General features: G+C 35.2%; 1 protein-coding gene across 5 annotated transcripts in view; it reads left to right on the top strand.

The window, feature by feature from the left end:
- ATP8A1 (ATPase phospholipid transporting 8A1) overlaps positions 1 to 20,687 on the top strand; it is a 254,190-nt gene that overhangs the window by 196,166 nt on the left and 37,337 nt on the right. For all 5 annotated transcript variants that reach the window (XM_037829701.1, XM_037829703.1, XM_037829702.1 and 2 more), the window contains 6 exons: positions 2,954 to 3,137; positions 3,230 to 3,340; positions 9,216 to 9,290; positions 9,383 to 9,505; positions 12,830 to 12,908; positions 18,507 to 18,568. In XM_037829701.1, the coding sequence (XP_037685629.1) occupies positions 2,954 to 3,137; positions 3,230 to 3,340; positions 9,216 to 9,290; positions 9,383 to 9,505; positions 12,830 to 12,908; positions 18,507 to 18,568 (634 nt within the window). The remainder of the gene's footprint in view (positions 1 to 2,953; positions 3,138 to 3,229; positions 3,341 to 9,215; positions 9,291 to 9,382; positions 9,506 to 12,829; positions 12,909 to 18,506; positions 18,569 to 20,687) is intronic.

Raw genomic sequence — 20,687 nt, 5'->3', positions numbered from 1 at the left:
CAATCATATCCAACAGCTTTATGCTACACTTATTATTTAATGTCTTTAATTTCATTTTGCTAAATTGTAGGTCCTTGTAGCAAGGAACATTTTTTTTTTTAATGGAGGATTGTAAAAACAGTAGAAGATCTTTTTTCCTGACTTTAGGCTGTCTAACTTGAGTAGCCTCAAACCACATTCCTGCCATAAGACATCCCGATGGGTGCTCACGGCACACCAAGTGCTCAGAGCTAGGAGGACATTCTTTGATGGGAGCTCGCACTTTTGCTTCTGTGATTTGACTTGGGTGCTAATCAGAAATAACTGATGCTTGTTCCCTATTCCTGTTGTCCTTCTTAAAGTAATCATCATTTAATTAAATATTTCATCAATCACTGAAATAATAACTTAGTAAAAATTGCTGTTGCTAACAAAAACAAGTTCAAGGCTCTAGAAAGACTTTTTGAGTTGCTAAAAAATTTGCTGTTGAACTTGGTGTAGGTAAGATAACTTTAAACCAAGGTGGAGGGGGAACCATTACATTCTAGTCTCCACTTTAATGAAAGAAATCATGGACGCTGCCTCATTTGTAAGGTTCCTGCAGCCAAGATATGCATATTTCAAATAGCAGACCCCTGTCCAAAGCAGTTTTCTTTGCTTTACATCACAAGTTTGTACATTTACATTTTGTTAAATGTTTTAAATATTGGTATTTTATTTTTTATGCATCCCCACTTAAATCTGACATCTTTGTCTAACAACCATCTTGCTATTTCATACTCATCATATACAAGGGCATCTATTGTTTCTTGAATCTTGTTCCAAACCAGTCATCTTTTAGCTTGGTCATGGACACAAACACCCTCCCTAGTTGCAGCTATGGTGTAGTTTTGGGTATGTCTCACTACAGTATCTTTTTGGGTGTATATATACAAACCAGCCACCTGTTGAGGTAGCATTCTTGCCAAGGGCATTCATACTCTTTATTTCTAGCACCAGAGTTAACCAGACCCACGAAGGTAGGTGGAAATCGTGGTGCAGATTTTAATTTGAGGTATTGAAAATTGCACTGTCAAGCTGAGAAAGCCGTAGCTGGGTGTGCTAGCCATGAAGAAAGAAAACAAAGTTAGTCCACTTCTTTTCTGATGCTTCTTTAAATCACTAATATTAGCTCACCATGCAGAGATTTCTCCTTTCCTATACATTCAGCTCATGAAAAAGTACTGCTGTTCCCTCTCCACCGATCCCATGGTGTGACTTCATAATATATTTACGTTGTGAACCTGTTAAACTGTGAAGGGAACTTGATAAATATTTTTTATTGCTTCACTCTATTCATGCCCATTTCCCATTTGCTTTTTAGAGCGCTTCTTGGTTAGCATTCTTTCTTGACATTTTATTAAATGTCAGCTGTATTCCATGTTTAGAATATGGGCCTAGAGCCAGTGGACTTACCAATTTATATTAGCCTGTTAAGAAAAATTAAATACAATGTGAAAATGAAATGAAAATTGCTTTGAAGAAAAATGGGGGCTAACAGTGAAATTGCCCATTAATGGCCTGGTACTCATTCATTCCCCTGCTGTGTTCACAGTTGTGTCGTTTTGTACTACTGCCAGACTCAGAAAGGAAATCCAAAGAAAAAATTAAAAATAATTCTTTATATAGCAAACATTTATCACATACCTACCCTGGATCAGGCATTAGGTGTACTGAGATGAGGAGACTCATTCACTCTGCAAACAGCTCGCAGTCTAATGCGATGATTCTCAAACTTGAAATAAAAACCAGCGCTTCCCTGGACACAGCCTTTCAGGGGGGCAGTGGGGCCCCTATAAGCCATATATTTGCACAAGTTGTCTACTTCTAGAAATTTTTCCTAAGGAAATAATCAGAAAAATGTACAAAAGTGTGTAGATTTTTTCAGAGTAATAATCTTCATTAAACAGAAATAATAATAAATAGAATAATAAATGATTTACCAGATGTTCCAGCAAATATATAATAGACACCTATTCCACTTAACTTTCTTAAAGACTATAGCTCTGAAATATTTTTCTTGTCCACTAACATTATGGATTAATTGTTTCCTACCATTTAATTACTGTCTTAATACTTTACTAGGCAATTCTTTCTTTGTTCTTCCTTTCTTTCTCTACAACCTCCAATTACATATGGGCACTATATTAAATTAATTACACTAATGATGCATTCTGCCTTTCAACCCTTCTCTTATTGTCTTGGGTTTATTTCTCTTCTTAAATGGCCTTTTAAAAGTCTGTTATAAAGTTGCTCCAAAGTTAGTACCAAAAATTGATGTTGGTACGGATGCTGGTGTTTTCTGTTTCTGACCCACATTTGTATAAAAAGTTGTCTGATTTCTACTTTGCCAGCATTAACTTTGGAAGAAAAATGAAGAACATGAACTATAATCAAATACTTGGTATTTACTTAGGTTGAGATTCCCCAGTTCTTCGTGGTATCTGAGAATAGGTCAGAAGGTTAGCCAGTTCTCTGCTGTTGATTTAAATAGAATTTTAGGTTGTTTTAAGCTTATGGTATATTATCTAAGCCAGCTTGCAGTGACTCAAAACTTCTATTTTCCAACTATTTAACAGTCTTTATGATTTTTTTTTAAATCAAAAGTGGAGAATTAGAAATTCTGATACTATTTTGTTAAAACATAGGGGAATTTCTGAACTGAAATGTTATTTCTTCAGTAAATTAATGCAAACATCCTGGTAAGGGAGCACTTAACAAGGCATCCTAGCGTCTAGCTCTCATCTGTTTACATGGCAACCAGATTAACAGACAACTAAACATTTGCAAACCTAAGATTTTTCTGTAATGGTTCTTCAAAGAACTATTCATTTGGCTCTTCTACGGCCTTTATCTTTTTTGAGACAGTGACATTTCAAAATTCCTTTTTTTCCTTCCAGAAAACAGAGTAATTGATCATTTGTTTTAATTTAAGGGTCTCTCCTCTTCAAAAATCTGAAGTTGTTGAGATGGTTAAGAAACAAGTCAAAGTCATAACACTTGCAATTGGTGATGGCGCAAATGACGTCAGCATGATACAAACGGCACATGTCGGTGTTGGGATAAGTGGCAACGAAGGTCTCCAGGCAGCTAATTCTTCTGATTACTCCATAGCTCAGGTAAAGCATCATTTCTGCAAAACACACCCTTCGTTTCAGTCAGCTGACACCAGGAAGAGGAAACTATTAATTTTTTTCTACTCTTATTTTAGTTCAAGTATTTGAAGAATTTATTGATGGTTCATGGTGCCTGGAACTATAACAGAGTCTCCAAGTGCATCCTGTACTGCTTCTACAAGAATATCGTCCTCTATATTATTGAGGTACTAGCATGTTAAGTTTAAAGTCCTTATTACTTACAGATGTATTTCAAGAAAGAGGATATTTTTCATTGTTTTTCTTAATACTTGCCCAGTTACTTTTTATAACTTCTAAAGGTATTAAAAGGTTTGTCAGCCAAAGAAAATAATTAATGTTCAAATTCTAGCTAAAAAGATTATCTTGCTTAAGTAAGAAATGTTGAATTAGAATTGCTAAATGAAATAGCATTTTCAGTTTTTAAAAAGTACAAATTGTATTGCTTTCTTTTTGTGAAATTCAGAACCACACAACTGAAAAAAACACACTGTCTAGAGATAATGCATATGTGGAAAACTGTATTAAATAAGAAAAATAAAGGAATGATAAACACAAACATGAGTGGTTCTAGTTTCGGGGGAGGCAGTGGGATGGAATCAGGAAGGACTCAGGTAGCTTTGTCATGTCTTAGTTCTTTTAGATTTCACAACTTAGATGTATGTGATATACGAGTGTCCCTTGTTATCCATAACTCTTTTGGTTTCTGAGTTTGATGAGCAGCAAGAGTTCAGATACTGAGGATTTCCTCTGAAAATTATCGGAATATTCAGATCCTGTGTTTGCATAGCAAGGGATTTCTATATTCCTTTCATGTATCAAATATGACATCATTTTTAAAATGAAAACTTAACATGGGTTAGGAATATAACTTCTAAAAGGACATGTTTTGTTTTTCAGAGATTTGTTAAGCACATATTTGGTGCCAGGCACTACCCTTGGTCCAATGGGCTACCCAGTACATCAAGCATAGTATCTATGTTTCAGGAACTTGCCAATAGAAATACAGTATAAGGGCATGTATAATTTAAACTTATCTGGGAGCCACATTAGCAAAAAGTAAAGGTCAAATTAATTTTAATAAAACATTTCCTTTAATCCAATATATCCAAAACATCATTTTAACAGGTAATCAATATAACAGATTTGGACCAATCATGTTTCACATAATCAAGAGCAACATATGACCAATGGCTACCGTATTAACGCAACACTAGTAGATAAATAAGTGAACTGAATGATTAATCAATTAGGATGTGATAAATAAACCTTTACCTTTTATTTTAAAAATATGAGCTTTTTATCATCAGAGGCTATATTTGTAATCCCTAAGCTATAGGTGTTATCAGTTTCATACTCCTCTTCCAGCTCTGCAGAGCATGGCAGTAAGTTCTCCACAGCTTATTAAGAAACCCCTCCCCCAGCTGGCACTGCTGTCAGGGGAGCCGCCCATACCCTTGTAAATCCGTCAAGGGCTCCCAAACAGATGTTTGTTTGTGCCACCTTGTCCTCTAATCTGTTGACTGTTTCTATACATCTATCAGAAGAAACACAGCCTAATCATTTCTGTATGGAAATAACATTCCTTATTTACAATGGAGAAAAGTAATCAGTAGATCCCATACTTACCCTACTGACATTTCAGTTGGAAATTACTGTATGTTTTTCTTAGCTGTTCTTTATGCCTCCGTATTAAAATGTTGACTGAACCTAGTCATTATTGTGAGTTAGGCAAGTAAAACTGAAAGTTACTTTTGAAGTATACAGGCAGTTTCTGTTCTCTGTTACTAAAAAATCTGTAATTAAGTTACGCCTCATTTGATAAAATAATCATGCAGATTCTGGAACTTAGTCCAGGATAATTCATGAACTTTTTTGTTCATCACTGCTGTATTTGGTCTGGATCACTCTATGTTTTGAAACAAAATGCACTTCCAAAATAGCTTATAATATCCAAAAAAAAGTTGTAATTATTTCCTAAAATAATTATTTTTCATTCCTGATTTCCTCTATATTTTTAGCTTTTCAAATTATGTTTTCTTCTCATCCCAAAACATTGACGTGCAAAGAAATATCAATTTATGTTCTTTGCCTAAATAGACTTTTGGAGATAGCAGGAGTTTAAAGCCACTGCCAGCAATAAATATTCTTGTAAAAATTTAATTTTGTAAAATGAAATAAGAGTACTCAACTGGCCACTTTTTAGATCTAGGTTATTTGACAAGCAACAATGAAATGGGAAAAACTTAAGTGCTGGTGGGGGAAATAAGTAAGTTAAACGCAAATGAAAAAGTAAATCTGAACACTGTTTCACATCCAGTCATGTGACTTGTGGTTGATTAGCCCTAAATTTCACTTAGCTTTTAATTTAAAGGCTCTTCATGAGATATTTAACACTGATCAAATTCTTCACACTTTGAAAAAGAAGTATATTCTGAACTTTACTGGAAATCTCATTTTTAAGCTATTTTTCTCTTGGTGCTTTATGGTAATGTATTTTGAATATAATTCAACTAACTTGGAAAGGAATTGACCTTTCAAATCAATTCCCAGATACCCAACCTTTGCCAGCTAAAACAAGCTCTGCAGATGTTAATGGATCATGTCAATACTGTGAATGAATAGACAGAAAACACATCACTGAATGTCTCTAGTGAGGACAACTGCCAGTCTTGAGTCTTTCCTTTCAGTTTTTTGTGCTGATCAGGCGTGGGAGCCAAAGACTCATTGACTATTTGTAAGCTGCTGTTTAATATGCAGCAATGCTCCATCAGGAAAATGTCTGTGAAGCTTTAGCTGCCACGCCTCTGCTAGGACGTGGAACTTAGAAAATAATACCAACAGAGGAAGGTCTGAAGTTTCTTTGCTGATAAAGGAATAGTCTCAGATACTATGGGTGTCATAGAATATCTGCAAAAACTGCTTTTCCCATTGCTGTATTTCCAGGAATGTCACTATCTCACTCTTCCGTTGCCTTAAATTATAGCCAAACAAATGAATATAGATCTGATATGGCTGGTATAGAGCACTTACTTACAGTAACCACCCAGCAACCCCCCCTAGGTGTTCATTTCAATTTTTGGGTCTTTCTATAAGAAATTTTATTTCTCTGAAACGACTAACTCCTTCCTAACAAAGTAAGGCCTTTTCTTTAAAATGATTGGTCACATCTAAATTTTCCTTCCAGTAAGATCCTAAGACAATGTAACACTTCTAATTTTCAGAAGCTTTGATTAAAGTTGATAAATTGATGATTTGCCAGCCAGGTGTGCTGGAAGATGGATTCTCCCTGAATTTAAATAATCTGGTTACCTCCCCAAAGGGGCTGGTGTTTCCTTTCTGCATCTGTGGTTTGGGTTGAGTCTAAGGAGGGGCTTCTAAGTGTTTACAGTAATTTACATGTTTTATTTAGCATGAGATATATTTCTAATATGTCTTTTAACTACAAATGTCAGACTAACCTGAAATCAGCCTTCTAGTAGGTTTCTTCCCTGTTAAAGATCTATTTTTCCTCCTTTAAAATATGTAAACTTGAATGCCAAAATATTTATGTGAAGGTGTTTGTACTATATTGAAAAGTTCTGTTCTTATCTCATTATTTCTACCTCCTTTTTGTAAAAATAGAACTTAGAATATTTACTTTTAAAAACACAGGAAGAGAATTTCTAAAAACATGTTTACATGTTTTTCAATAGGAGAAACAAAAAGGTAGAAAAATGTGTTGATAGCATCCCACTTAAAATTTTCTGCATTTCTTTTGTAAAGCTCTTAATTTATGCATTGCAAAATTAACTTTGAACCTAGATATGTCAGTTTATTTGCAAATTATTTTAACTTGAAACTTCCCTTAAAAATTCATTGGTTTGAAAGAGTGTCTTAAATTTCAGGCTCGGAGTAGCCTTTGAATCAGCACCAAATGTTATGTACAAGGAAGCTAAGAAATTATCCACATTTACAAATATAACAACATAAACTTCTCATATAATACAGTATTGATCATTGCAAATGCATTTGTAAGTACAACCCTTGAGCCAAATCATGTCCATTAGATGAATTTGGAATGCATAGAGCCTCAGCTTTCTTCAGACAAACAAAAATTGGACCACATCTTCTATACTAGAGAGGTTATAACTGAAAGTTTGTGTTTAAAAACGCCTTTTATTTCATCAATCCCCAAGAAATCTGCAAGAGCTTCTTAATACGTATTACTACAACGGATCAGTAGCCCTCAGGGAGAACATTGCCTTCACCCTGAATATCGCAGATATGTATTTACATAATCCACATCCCAAAAAGGCCAAATGTGAAAACACAATAGAGAGCATTAAAGTCTGTCTTGTCAACTTGTGCATACTTATGCTTAAAAAAAAAAAAGTCAGCAACACTACCCTAAGGAGTAAACCTACTTAGGTTCTTTAAAGTTTGCGTGCCCCTAATTTAAGTCAAAAGTCCATATTTTTTCTGTAAATATATGAAGCAAAGGAAATAAGAATTTCAGGTTTGACTAGGGACTTCTATGCTTTTGTTATGATTGTCGTTATGTGTATTACAACCCTAACACAATTCGAACTTATTTCTCATGTGCTATTGCTCCTTTGTTTTCTTTTCCATCTCATGAAACAGACATTCTTTTTTTTATACATGTTCAATCATTCCCTCCCACTATAAAAAGGAAGAAAATGAGCATGAGTATAGAACCTGTTCATAAGGCGGCCAGCCTGGGTGCATATTGATAAATGGTGAATTTGTAGCAATTCATGCTTCTATAATGAGGTTAAATGAAACGTGAAGTATAGTCAAGACCCTGCAACTCAGATGCAAAAATACGCTTGACCATCATGTCAAGACAGCTTTCCTTTAACAGTTTTTGTTGTTGTTGTTGTTGTTGTTAAATTTTGTGTTTGTGTTTGTGTTTATGTAATGTCATTGCTGGGGCAGCCTCTTTATTCTTCCAGGTCAACGTGATTTTTAATTATGTTTTAGGTCTGCTTTTTAAAAAATAATGGTCTTATTGATTTACTAATGTTCACTGTAATTTTCCATTTGGTTTAAGCATGTTGGAGAAAAGTTTGTCTATGATGCCCTTTATTTTTGTATTCATAGTTAAGGTTTATGTTTTTAAGACAATTACAAAATATGTAAGAATGTTATGAGCTAGTAGTTAAAATTTTGTATTTTTTATCAAAACATAAAATTTAAGTTAATTATTTTTAATATTTAAATTCAATTTTAACATTCTGATGGCAGTGATTATCAAGAACTACAAAAGGGCTCATCTACCTTGACCCATTAATTCTACTTCTAAGAATCCATCTTAAGGAAATAGAGATGTATAGGATTTCTGTACAAGAATTTTCAGTTCAAAATTATTTATGTTAGCAAAAACTGGAAGCAAGCTAAATGTTCAAAAATAAATTGTTCTATTCATATTGTAAAGGTTATACATTCATTAACATAATTGGGAAGGATATGCAGCAACTTAATGCATTTTATAAACTTTTGAGGGGAGGAACAAGATATAGCACTATACAAGTAGGTTTCCAGGAAAGTAAATTTGTGAATGTACATAACTGAATTATATGAATACTGCCAATACAGAAGAAAATAATGATTATGTTGTTACAGGAAATTATTTTTTATTTTCTGTATTTTTTAAATAAGCTAGTGTTACTTTTATTACCAAAAAAAAACTTTTAGTAACTACATCCTGATATTTTAAAAAGGAATTAAAGCTCCTAAATATTTAACAGCATATAAATATATTCCCTAAAGTGCCTAAAAGTTGTATTTATTTTTTTAAAACCAATAATTGCCTGTTCACATAGTTCTTTTCTTGATTCAAGTGGAACAAATTCTGACATAAATAGCAAATACTTTATGAAAGTATTAAAGATACTTTAATTTAAAAGATAAATTAAAAGATAAAGCAAGGAAATGTCATTTTTAAGAAAGTTGTGAAAATAATGTCAGTGCTGTTGTTTGTTATGCAGTGGTTGAATATACAAGAGATTTCAGGTGATGTATTTATGTTTTTATGTTCTAATTTTGGGGTTTTTCTCCTAGATCTGGTTTGCCTTTGTTAATGGCTTTTCTGGACAGATTCTCTTTGAAAGATGGTGTATAGGCCTTTATAATGTGGTAAGTTTGAGACATTTGATTATTGAAAACTTTAAGATAAATGTTTCGTCTGCATTTGGCAACTTGGCATAATGACCAGTTTGTGACTTCAGATGTTTACAGCAATGCCTCCCTTAACTCTCGGGATATTTGAGAGATCATGCAGAAAAGAGAATATGCTCAAGTACCCTGAATTATACAAAACATCTCAGAGCGCTCTGGACTTCAACACTAAGGTAGGACATGCATTTGGTGGGGCTCGTTCTTACTGTTCTGATTATGTGGGACATCTGATCTTCCAAAGCCAAGGCAACTCTCGCCAGAAATAACTCCAGGTGACCGCCTATGGCAAAAGTCATATTTGCTTAAGATTCTGCTATGGCCTGAAAAGGTTTTGTTTGTTTGGAGTTTTTTGTTGTTGTTGTTTTTATTTTATATATAAAATTAAAATGCAACCACAACTCACTGAGATTTGCTAGGCAGTAATAAATCTGAGCCTGGGATACAGATATGATTGTCACAGGGAAATGCTCGTTTCTCCTGGGTCTCAGTAATCCAGGACTGACAAAGGGTATCTTTACTATTATAAAGATGTCAGGGGTATTATATCATTCTTTATTAATTTTATGTTTTGTGAAATAACATTGCCCTGACTGGAAATTTAGGTTGTGGCAGGTATTAAAATTATAGTTGCTGGGAAGTAACTTACTTAGTCATAATACTCAGTATTTCCAAGCCCTAAGATTAAAAATACAAGTTAAAAAATCCAGTATTTTATCTGCAACCATATTCTGAGTTTATGTTCTACATAACTAGCTGTGGGCTGTGGTCTTCTCTTGTGAATCATTGTATTTATTCATCCCAGCAACAAAAATATCTCATTTTCTGAGCAGTTCACTTTCCTGCAAGTATATATTCTAAAGTGTCTCTTCTGGTGTTGTTAATAATTCAGTTACCTGTTAAATGTGAGGTAGATTTTTTTTTTTAATTTTAAAACAAAGTAGATGCCATTTTCAAACTTTAGATTTGTGTATTTTTTATAAGTATTATAAAAGCAACAAATAAATACACTTTCTTAAAATTGTTCATTTAATATAGTGCCTGTTTATTAGCATGTTACTAATACTTAGATTTGCATTTTACCGATATTAATACTTATTACATTAGCATGTTAATAATACTTAGTTGTAGACCAAATCCCATATCTTGAATTTATGATAGTTAATGTAGGATATTTTTATATTTATTAATTCATTAAACCCCCCAATGACATTTATCCTCAGTATGTCAAGAGCATAAAGGGAAACAGGTGTTTTAGTACCTCTGACCTTCCACTGTAAATGATAGTGCTAACTTTATAGCCAGAAGGTTATTCTTCTTCTAGGACTGGGTCTTAATGAAATGTGCTGTGTGTGCGTGTCCAGTATGTATTCACACAATTTGATGACATTGTTTTACATGACTGTAGCCAATTAATAAAACAGACCAAAGAGTACTTTGACATATACTGTTGGTTTTGAAAAGTATTTTTAGTGGTCTCTTTTAGTCTTTATAATATGCCGTGTCTATGCTCTTATTTTTAGAGTTTTTATTTTTGAATTTATTTATGATGACTAGTTTGTATTAAATTCTGCCACATGGCTGTAATGTTTTTCATTACCTATAGTAGGGTTTTTCAACTGCGGGGAAGCCACGGTTGGGTTAGATACAATGGATTATAGCTCTTGTTTCATTGAAAAAGTGGTTTGGGGCTAGGAATATTCCAGACCTACTGGTATTCTAGCAGTAATTCTCACCAACTGGGACATTTGCATCAAGCTAAGCCTCAGGTCACCGTCTACTGTAGCTCAGTCTCCAAGGTGCTGTCTCAGAAGTTAACTTCCCAGCCACAAACTTGACCATGTCACTCTTGCTTAAAAACATAAATTGATCCTCACAGGATTACCTAAAGCTGTTCCCGGAAAACCACATCCTTTCATGCCCTTACACCTCTGCACATGGCAACTTAGATACAGTTTTGCCGCCAGGGAAAGTGTATAGCAGGTAGTATAGAGTTTTAATGTGAGAGCATCATTAGCAAAGTATCCTTTGCTACTCTTTTGTTATTTAAAAAGTATGTCATTATCTGTAGAGCCCATGCATTTAGAAAATCATCAGATCAACCAAAATAGGTTATGTAATTTCCATATCTATTTGAATATCCTATTTATATGCACAAGTTGCCAACCATGTTTTAGAGGGTTTGTGGATTGTTCTAATGATTTCTATCAAAATTCTTTGATTAAATCCCATGAAAGTGTTTTAAAATTCAAGGACAAGTGGCTACAAAATGCATAGTTGTATACACAGCAGTTGCTGCGGTCCAAGTATAGCAGCATTGTTACCCTGAATAATGATGCTCACGTTTGTTATGGTAAAAAGGGTCAGGGGTTCTGAGGTCGTGACAGGGGTTAAAGGATTAGCATGTGACAATAAGTATCGGTCAGGAAAATGGAAAAGTAGAACTAATTTTTCTTGCACCCACCTGTGCTTTCTGTCAAATAAAAACTTGTGGTAATGACATAGTGAGGAGAAGAGACAAAGGTTAATGAGTAACACAAGTTCAAATGTGTAATGTATTGGAGCGTAAATTGGATCATACAATCCAGTGTGGCTGTGCGAACTAACAAAGGAGATTGAGATCACAGTGGAAAATTTTGGAAGGCAGGCAACTTAATTTCTGTTGTTTGAACAGCTTTAAACTATTAATACATGCCCATTTTATTAAGCATAAGTTTTGTTTGCAAGAAGCACTTTTAAATGACAACACTACAACTGTTCAGAGGGCCATAAAAATTCTAAACAGTTTTTTCTATGACTTAATCTTTCACATCCAGATTTACAAAGAAAGGACCAGTAATACTTGCTCTCTTGTTCTTAAAATGCAATTGATGTGGGAAAGTAATAACTATTACCTGATGTTATAATTATATGAAACTCCATATTGACAGGTGTTAAAAATTTGTCAGACCCTTTTATAAATATAGGCAGTCACAAGGCTTTATTTTAAGGCTTACCCACTTTAAATGTTATACTTGGTGTTTTAGTATGTAATATGTGGATATCTAGGGAGAGATAATGCATTCCATTCTTACCACTGAAAAGTGTACACTTTTTACTGCACAAGGAGAGAGAAAGTAGAGGTTTCCCCAAAGGACGATGTTTCCAAAAGTCTGTTCTTCTGGAATTAAGAAAATAGTCCCACTTAAGGAATTTAATGGTCTGCATTTATGTTAAATTCTATTTTCTGTTTCAGGCAAAAATTTAAACTTTTAAGACTTGGTTTTTTAAAAGTAGGAAAAATTAAGCTGAAGCTGAAAAAACATTTTGATAAGCATAAAAATAAATAAATGACCCATGAAGGTCCAAGAGGCAGAAAGTGTCTGTCAGTTCTATTAATTCACTGTGGTGGCCCGACAGAAACACATTTTGTGAATCTAGCTCACAGATAAAAAGAAAGGTCAGAGGTCACAGAGCTAGTTTATCGCAAATGGTTCTCATGGATTTTTGTTTTCCCTCAGGTTTTCTGGGTTCATTGTTTAAATGGCCTCTTCCACTCAGTTATTCTGTTTTGGTTTCCACTAAAAGCCCTTCAGTATGGTAAGTAGAAAGGATATGAATGCTAAGAGATGACTTTTCTACTTTTTTAAGAAAAATATCTCATTGCCAATATGTGTTAAAAATTGAAGCAGTGTTTCATTTTAAGATATTTTCCTTAACTAAAATGCGTGCAAAAGTTGTACACACTTTAAGGATTTTTATTATTCCTTTGGGAGCAAAGTGATTTAATATATGCAAAGCCTTTCTTCTTTGCTTCTCAAGTTTTCCAAACTTGGGAGAGTTACATTTTAGGGTTCTTATTTTTCCCTCTGTCAATGTATAGTTTGAAGACAATAAGTGATAATATTTTATGTAGTCTATTTATTGTACCTATGAGGCTTGTCTCAAGCTCTTTATACTAAAGTTAATCAGACATGCTAGTATTTTCAAGTATACTGGAGCCAATGTTTTGAATGAGATTTTAATATGTTTTTATGTTCATCTTGGAGAGTAAGCTTTTTCTCTGCTCATTTTGAGGGAGTGATTTTCTGTCAGTTTTGAGAGAGAGGACTGTGGTGTATTTCCTATACATGTAAAAATGATTAAGTAGCCACCTTAAGAAAGAGATCCCTGCAATGCTTGAACAGGTTTCCCGGAGAGATCGTGGGGAAGACAGCCAACCATTCAGTACCTCTGCTTCAAAACTGCCATGATTAAAAACACGATACACCCTCTACCCAAGGATGTGCCAGTCCTTTATGAGTACAGGCCATACCTCACTGCCTGAGTTAATGATTGCCAACAGAAGAGCGTGCAGTCTGCTCTTGCCCACCTACAGTTCTCTCCAAAGGCAGCCAGAGTGATCCTTGTAAACCGTAAATCAGACCAGGTGCTTCCCTCCTCAAAAACCCACAAAGACTTCTATCACTTTTGGAACAAAATCCACAACCCTGATCTTGGCTAACTCCCCAGCCTGAATTTTCTTCCATGTTTCCTCCTCACCGTGCTTCCGCCCACTGACCCTACCTTGCTGCTCCCTCATTCTTCACCACATATGCGGGTGGCTCTCAGCCTCACTTCCCTCAGGACTCTGCTCAGGGAGGCTGTTTTAGTTTCCTGGCTGCTAAATCAATACCATGCAGTGGTTAGTGCAAACAATGGGAATTTATCAGCTCATGGTTTTGGGACTAGAAGACGTCCAAAATCAAGGTGTCATTAAGGTGATGCTTTCCCCCCGAAGATTGTAGTGCTTGGGGTGGCTGCTGGCGATCCGTGGTCCTTGGCTTTTCTGTCACATGGCAATGCACATGGCGGCCTCTCCTTGCCTCTCTCTCTCTCTCTCTCTCTCTCTCTCTCTCTCCCTCCCTCTCTCCCTCTCTCTCTCTCTCTCTCTCTCTCTCTCTCTCTCTCACACACACACACACACACACACACACACACACACACACCCCTTCCCTATAAGGCCTCCTGTATTAAGATTAAGACCCATCCTGATTCAGCTGGGCCACACCTAAACTGAGGAAACCTCATCAAAAGGCCCTGTTTATGAGAGGTCATGCCAACAGAAATGGATTAAGTTTAAGAATATCTTTTTCTGGGGTACATAGCTCTAACTCACCACAGAGACCGTCCCAGATTATCTCCATCCGAAAGTGCGGCCAACGCTTCCCCGCTGCCGCTATCACTCTAGCCTCTTGTCATCATTCATTGTTCTTCATAATACTTACCTAACAGGGTATATTTGTTTATTTTTTTTATTTAATTTCCTCTGTTAGAATCAAAGCTCCAGTTTAGTTCACTATTATATCCACACTGCTTGGAACAGTACCTGACTCACTGTAGACCCTCAATAAATTGTCAATGAACTAATAAGAGCATGTGGGACAAGTGAGATGAGTTAGTATAACAGAGAAGGCAGTAGCTTCATGTCCTAGATAGGACTTTAATCTCATCTCTTAATTAATGTTTCCACCAGTGCAAGAGTAAATACTTCTCAATGTCTAAGCCATGGAAATGAGTGTGATAAGAAAATTAAATTCAAGTAAAGAATATTGACCCAGGAGGCTAAGAGAACAGCAATGGGATGTACATTTTTGGAGATACAATTCACAGACCATAAAACTTCCCCCTTTTAAAGCGTGCAATTCAGTGGGTTTTACAATTCACAAAATTGTGCAACCGTCACCACTACCTAATTTCAGAATGTTTTCAGCAACCCAAAAAGAAACCCCGTACCCATTAGTAGTCACTCCTTATCCCTCCCCCCACCACCCCATCCCCACACCCCCAGCCCCTGGCAACCTCTAATCTACTTCCTGTCACTATAGATTTGCCTATATTGCATATAAATGGAGTTATGCAATATGTGGCCCTTTTTGTCTGGCTTCTTTCACTTATAATGTTTTCAAGATTCATCCATGTTCCAACATGAATCAGTACTTCACTCCTTTTTATGCCTGAATAATAATCCATTGATTGGATATGCCACATTCTATTCATTTATCAGTTAATGGATATTTGGATTGTTTCTACTTTTTGCAAGCAATGGGATTTGAAGTCCCAAGGTACAATTCAGGATATGCTGGTCTTAGATAAATTCTCCAGGTAAAGTTTATTTTCAAGATTCAAAATCAATGTAGGTATTATGAATACGTATGTCCATCTGTAAACTGCTATTTCAACATTCTAAATTAGAAGAAATAAATCTAATATCCAAAGTGGCTCAAACCGCATAGTATCTAAAATACCTTAGCAATAACAGGGCTTGACAGAAATTCCCATGTAATTTCTGCTCCTGAAGAGCAGATCCTAGGTCTCCCTTTGCTTTTGGGAAACTAGCTAAGCCACCCAGCTTCTGCAGAGGGAGTTCATAGGGGTACTCACACGTTGCCAAGTTCAAAGAGCACTTGATTTCTTTTCTTAAGAAATGGGTATCTAACAAATTTTGTTTTGCCATTCTGATATTGAGGGTTTTGTAGTTGTTTTGTTTTGTTTTTCATCCTTAAATAAGGTTTAGTTTTTAGCTTTTGAAAGGATGGAGATACAAAAATATATATATAGACATGCTGTATAATGTTTAGCTAAATATTCATTTATTCACTTGCCTCAGTGTTTCCCAAGAAATATCCCCTGAGAAATATCCAAGACCTTTTAAAATCCATGAGGTCAAAATTTCATGGTTTCAAAATTTTCATAATATTCCTATGACATCGTTTATCATTTTCACTGATGATACAAAAGCAATAATGGGTAAAATTGCTGGTGTCTTATCACAAACAGTGTTATCACTGTACTAGTAGTCATTATATACTTCACCACCATGCATTCACATTTTTTAAAAATCTAGTTTCACTTGAGAATGTCCTTGATGACGCAGTAGAAACTAATAATTTTATTAAACCTCGAACCTTGGAACACATCTTATTAATATTCTGTTTGGCAAAATTGGAAGTATGTCTAAAGCACTTCTGCATACTGAAGTATTATGGTTGAGTTGTGAGCTGAACCAGCTGCTTTTTCAAAAAACACCATTTTCGCTTCAAAGAACAGACAGGCAACCTTGATTGTTCAGACTTGGATATTTGACAGATGTTTTCTCAGAAATAAATGAAGTGAGCCCATCACTTCAAGGAAAACAGCTGGCAGTATTTTTTGCCAATGATAAAATGTGAGCAAAAATTCTAATTCTGAGCAAAAATTAGAATTTTAGAAAACTTGTATCCAGTACCATAAATTTCACAGCTTCCCAATACTTAAAGACTTCTAAGATCATGATATTTTGATGTTATATAATGACCTCTGTCAACATATGGACAATTTGCATGACTCAGTGAACTGCTATTTTTCATAAGAACACTGCAGGTGTCACAGAATCATGTGAGATTAAAAAAGATCCACTCAAAGTGTAAGGCAGACCAATGGATTTAAATGTAACAGAATATAAAATGTTCATTGATTTAATTTCAGATTCCATACTGCAGCTAACCTTGAAGAAGCTTACCACCTTCAAGTTTTGATGTGGTATCAAAGAATATCCACAATTATTGGAGAATATTATTGAAATACTACTCCTCTTTATAACTCCATAAGTCTGAATTTTCCTCATATATTTCAACCAAAACAACATTCTATTAAGCCAGGCATTAAAGAGATTATAACAGTGTAAAACAATACCGATTTTCTCACTAAATTTTTTAAAATAGTTATTTTTCAAAAATTTCCTTTCATTACGTTTATCACTGTTATTTTAGATGAATCAATGTAAATTTTTAATTTTCTGTTTTAATGTCTAACTTGATTAATATTGATACACATCATCCTACATCAGCAAACATTTTGGGGGTCCTCAATAACTTTTAAGAGTGTAAAGGATTCCAGAGACCAAAAATTGTGAGAACCACTGATTTACCTGAATCATCCTAATCATTATCTAATCAGTTGTGACTGGGCAGCTTAGTTGGACCCAAATATGATTATTTTTGATAATTTGCATACATTGTTCAAGGCATCTTACCACATAGCAGAATCATGCAAGGCAGGAAGTAATCATAAGATATTTTCAGGTATTTTGTGGATTTCTGATTTTGTTAATTCAGTTCTCTGGAAATTTGTAGATTAATTGTAGGTGTTCATTTGTAAATTGTACACAGTGTACCCAAAAGACGTAGATCTTATGTCTTGAATCACGAACCACCCCCAGCAGAGAAAGGTTCCCAGGCTGCCCATGGCTGGCTCTTAAGCAGCCCTTCCTGGCTACGTTTAACCAAAACCTTTAGAGAGGGGAAGGTGTTGCATTTATTGAACATCTGCTATGCACCACGCCCTGCACTTGGTGCATAACATCCGTAGCCTCATTCAAGGGTAGCTGGTTTTACTCTATCTTTTAGGAAAAAATAGGGGATGATTATAAATAACCGAAGTTGACACTACTAGTGACAGAACTAAACCTGGTCTGTTTCCAAAGCTTATCTGACTATGTTTCCTTTTCATAGCAGCACCACTCACCCTGTCTCATCTCATACTTTATTCCAACACACTTTGTCCTTACATACTAGGCTTTGAATAAATATTTCTGAATATGTGAATAAATAAAGTATTCCATTAAACATACCTTGGGTTCTTTAAATTTATCAGCACTCTCAATTTAATTATTCAGTTATTTTTATTTTTTTATCAGTAATAGTAATTTTTTGTTTGTAAGATACCACTCCCTTTATCTAGAGCCATGTTTGTTTGTCATTACTGGAATAACATAATACTTGAAAATAGATCTCTGAATTCTACCAGGCCCTCAAAGAGCCATTTATCTGGAATCATATTGCTGTTTCCCAGCCCTCTGTGAATTTTTTTATGACTTCTTTCAGGTCCAATTCCAGCAACTTTATTGAGATAGTAAGAAAGCTCCCTAAGACCCTCATCCAAGCTGTTAACAAAGTTCCTTATTAGGGTTCAGAGTGCCCTTTGCTTGAACAATTAGTTTGATTTTTTTTTCTTTTTTTTTTTTAAATCTTCTGGACTCTTGAGACTTGGTTAATAACCCAGGTGTCCTTCTTTGGCTATTAGAAATTGGTTTTAATTTGTGGCCCATCTTTACCTTTGAAAGGATTCTGAAAGAACTTCATCTATTTTCTTCCCTAACAACCTCTTCTTTTCCTACAGGTACTGTGTTTGGAAATGGGAAGACCTCCGATTATCTGCTGCTGGGAAACTTCGTTTACACTGTGAGTGCAGAACATTTGCCTGGTTTGCATGTAAAACTGAATCCTGTCATATGTGCTTTTATTTTCTTCAAATTTAAATGTGTGCGTTTCTAGATTTAAGGGTTGTTTACACCCTAGTTGTTTTGACTTTTAAGAGATTATTTTACATTAGGTTTTTAAATGTCTGATTTTATAGGACTTCACTTGCTGTTTTCAGTATTCCCTCTTTACTCTTATTGTCCATTTTCACTTTCTTGTCTATTTTCCTCAGTGTCATTTTACCCCTGTTGTTAATACTTTCTTGCTTTTGTGAATTTATAGCAAATATTATCAAACTGTTCTTGGGCATGTAACCAGTAATTCTTCTGGAGCCTCATGATAGCTAAAATGAGAGAGAAATCTCTAAGCTTTGGGGGCTTTGAACCCCTACATGGTAGGGAACCCACTGTGTGAGTCACTAAGGCAAGCACTCATGGGGGATACACAGATCCGTGAGAGCTCATCCCCACCATCGATGAACAAAAAACGCTTTTAAACCATTTTTCCCTTAAAAGTCAAAAGCACTACTACTTGAATACAAAAGCACAAGATCATACAGTTAGTATCTGATAAAACTTTATGCCACCTTTCCTTTCTGAATTTTCCATCCATTGCTCTTTTCTCTGTACTCCTGGGCCCTGCTCTGTGATAAAGCTCCTTCTGTATGGGAGGGCAACATCCCGTTCTACGTGCTAAAGAGCTCTCAGTATGGCTGACTCGGTTGGTAGGAAAACTAAATATGGTATTCAAGTGTCATGTGTATAAATAACTGAATGATAGGGAGTTAAGCTTGGTAGACAAAAGAGGGATTAAAAGTTTTGTCCTTTCTGGGGTCTCCTTTCCATTGACATCAATCCACTGAAGTAGTAAGAAAAGCAAAAGTATATTTAGGGGTCTGCTGGTTTGTTCTCTAACAACATGAATGCAAAAACATAAATACATAAATACTTGATGGAGTAGGTTAGAAACTAATCAGAGTATACATCATGGATGTCTCCTGGGGCTATTTTAAAATACACAAGTCCCAAGAGGGTGTGTTTCTTTAATTTTATTTTCAGCCATACCTCTTATTTACAGGCATTTTATATAGCTTAAGTGAATTAATATTTACATTTTGGTATGAGTTTTATTTTCACAGATATTAATCCTAAATTGCCATTAGATCTCTCACTGAGGAAGCCCAACTTAAACCTAACTTCACAACCCCACTGGGAAGTTCTAAGCAAATATTATGCACAAACCCTTAAGTGCCTGAAAGTATGAGTAGGCACTTCAAGCATTTATTAATCACCAGTGCTAAACAAACCTCACACTCCCAGTGCCACCAATAATTGAAAAGTGCCCAGAGGTCACTTGACTACTAACTGTATTTTTAATGTTATTAAATTAATATTAATAATTTTATTGTTATTACTATATGCCTATTATAATAACAATAATAATGGGCTGTAGTTATTCCAGTGCCAGGCACTATTCTAAGTTTTTTACATTTACTGTTTAACACTCAAAGAACTGTGTAAATATGCTTTATTAGTCCCAGTTTACAAATGATGGAGCTGAGACACAGAAAGGTCAAATAGCTTGCCTTGTTAGTTAACCTAAACAGCTAATAAGTGATGGAGTCTTACACACAGATAATCCACCTCCAGCACATGTGTATTTAATCATTATTGTATACTAGAAGACAGAGCAGTTAATTAAGCCCTTGTTCCCTTATCTCAGAATTAGTGACGTAATTACCACCAATGGGGTCTGTATATCATGGAGGGAGTAAAAGGTTATTACATCCCACTTTGCAGTTACAGAGTGCTTAGATTTCTAAATATCTATTATTTTAGTTTTATAATTCATCTTTAAAATCCAGAAAGTTGGACTTTTTACCTATTAAAGATGACATCAAATAAAGTTAAAGCAAACTCAAAAACCCTTGTTGATGTAGACGTATACCCTCCACTGCCGTTTCATGAAAATTGTACAAAAAGGCAGGGAGCCTGTGCTCAGGAGCCTCACAGTTGGCCAGGACCCAAGGGCTGTGAAGGTGGGGAGAGGCGGGAAGGGCAGGTGTAGGTGTGCAGTGCTGCCAGAGGCTGTCCTGACTGAT

The sequence above is a fragment of the Choloepus didactylus genome, chromosome 3 (assembly GCF_015220235.1).
Source record: "Choloepus didactylus isolate mChoDid1 chromosome 3, mChoDid1.pri, whole genome shotgun sequence".
NCBI classification, from domain to species: domain Eukaryota; kingdom Metazoa; phylum Chordata; class Mammalia; order Pilosa; family Megalonychidae; genus Choloepus; species Choloepus didactylus.
This window is presented reverse-complemented; position numbering and strand designations above follow the sequence as displayed.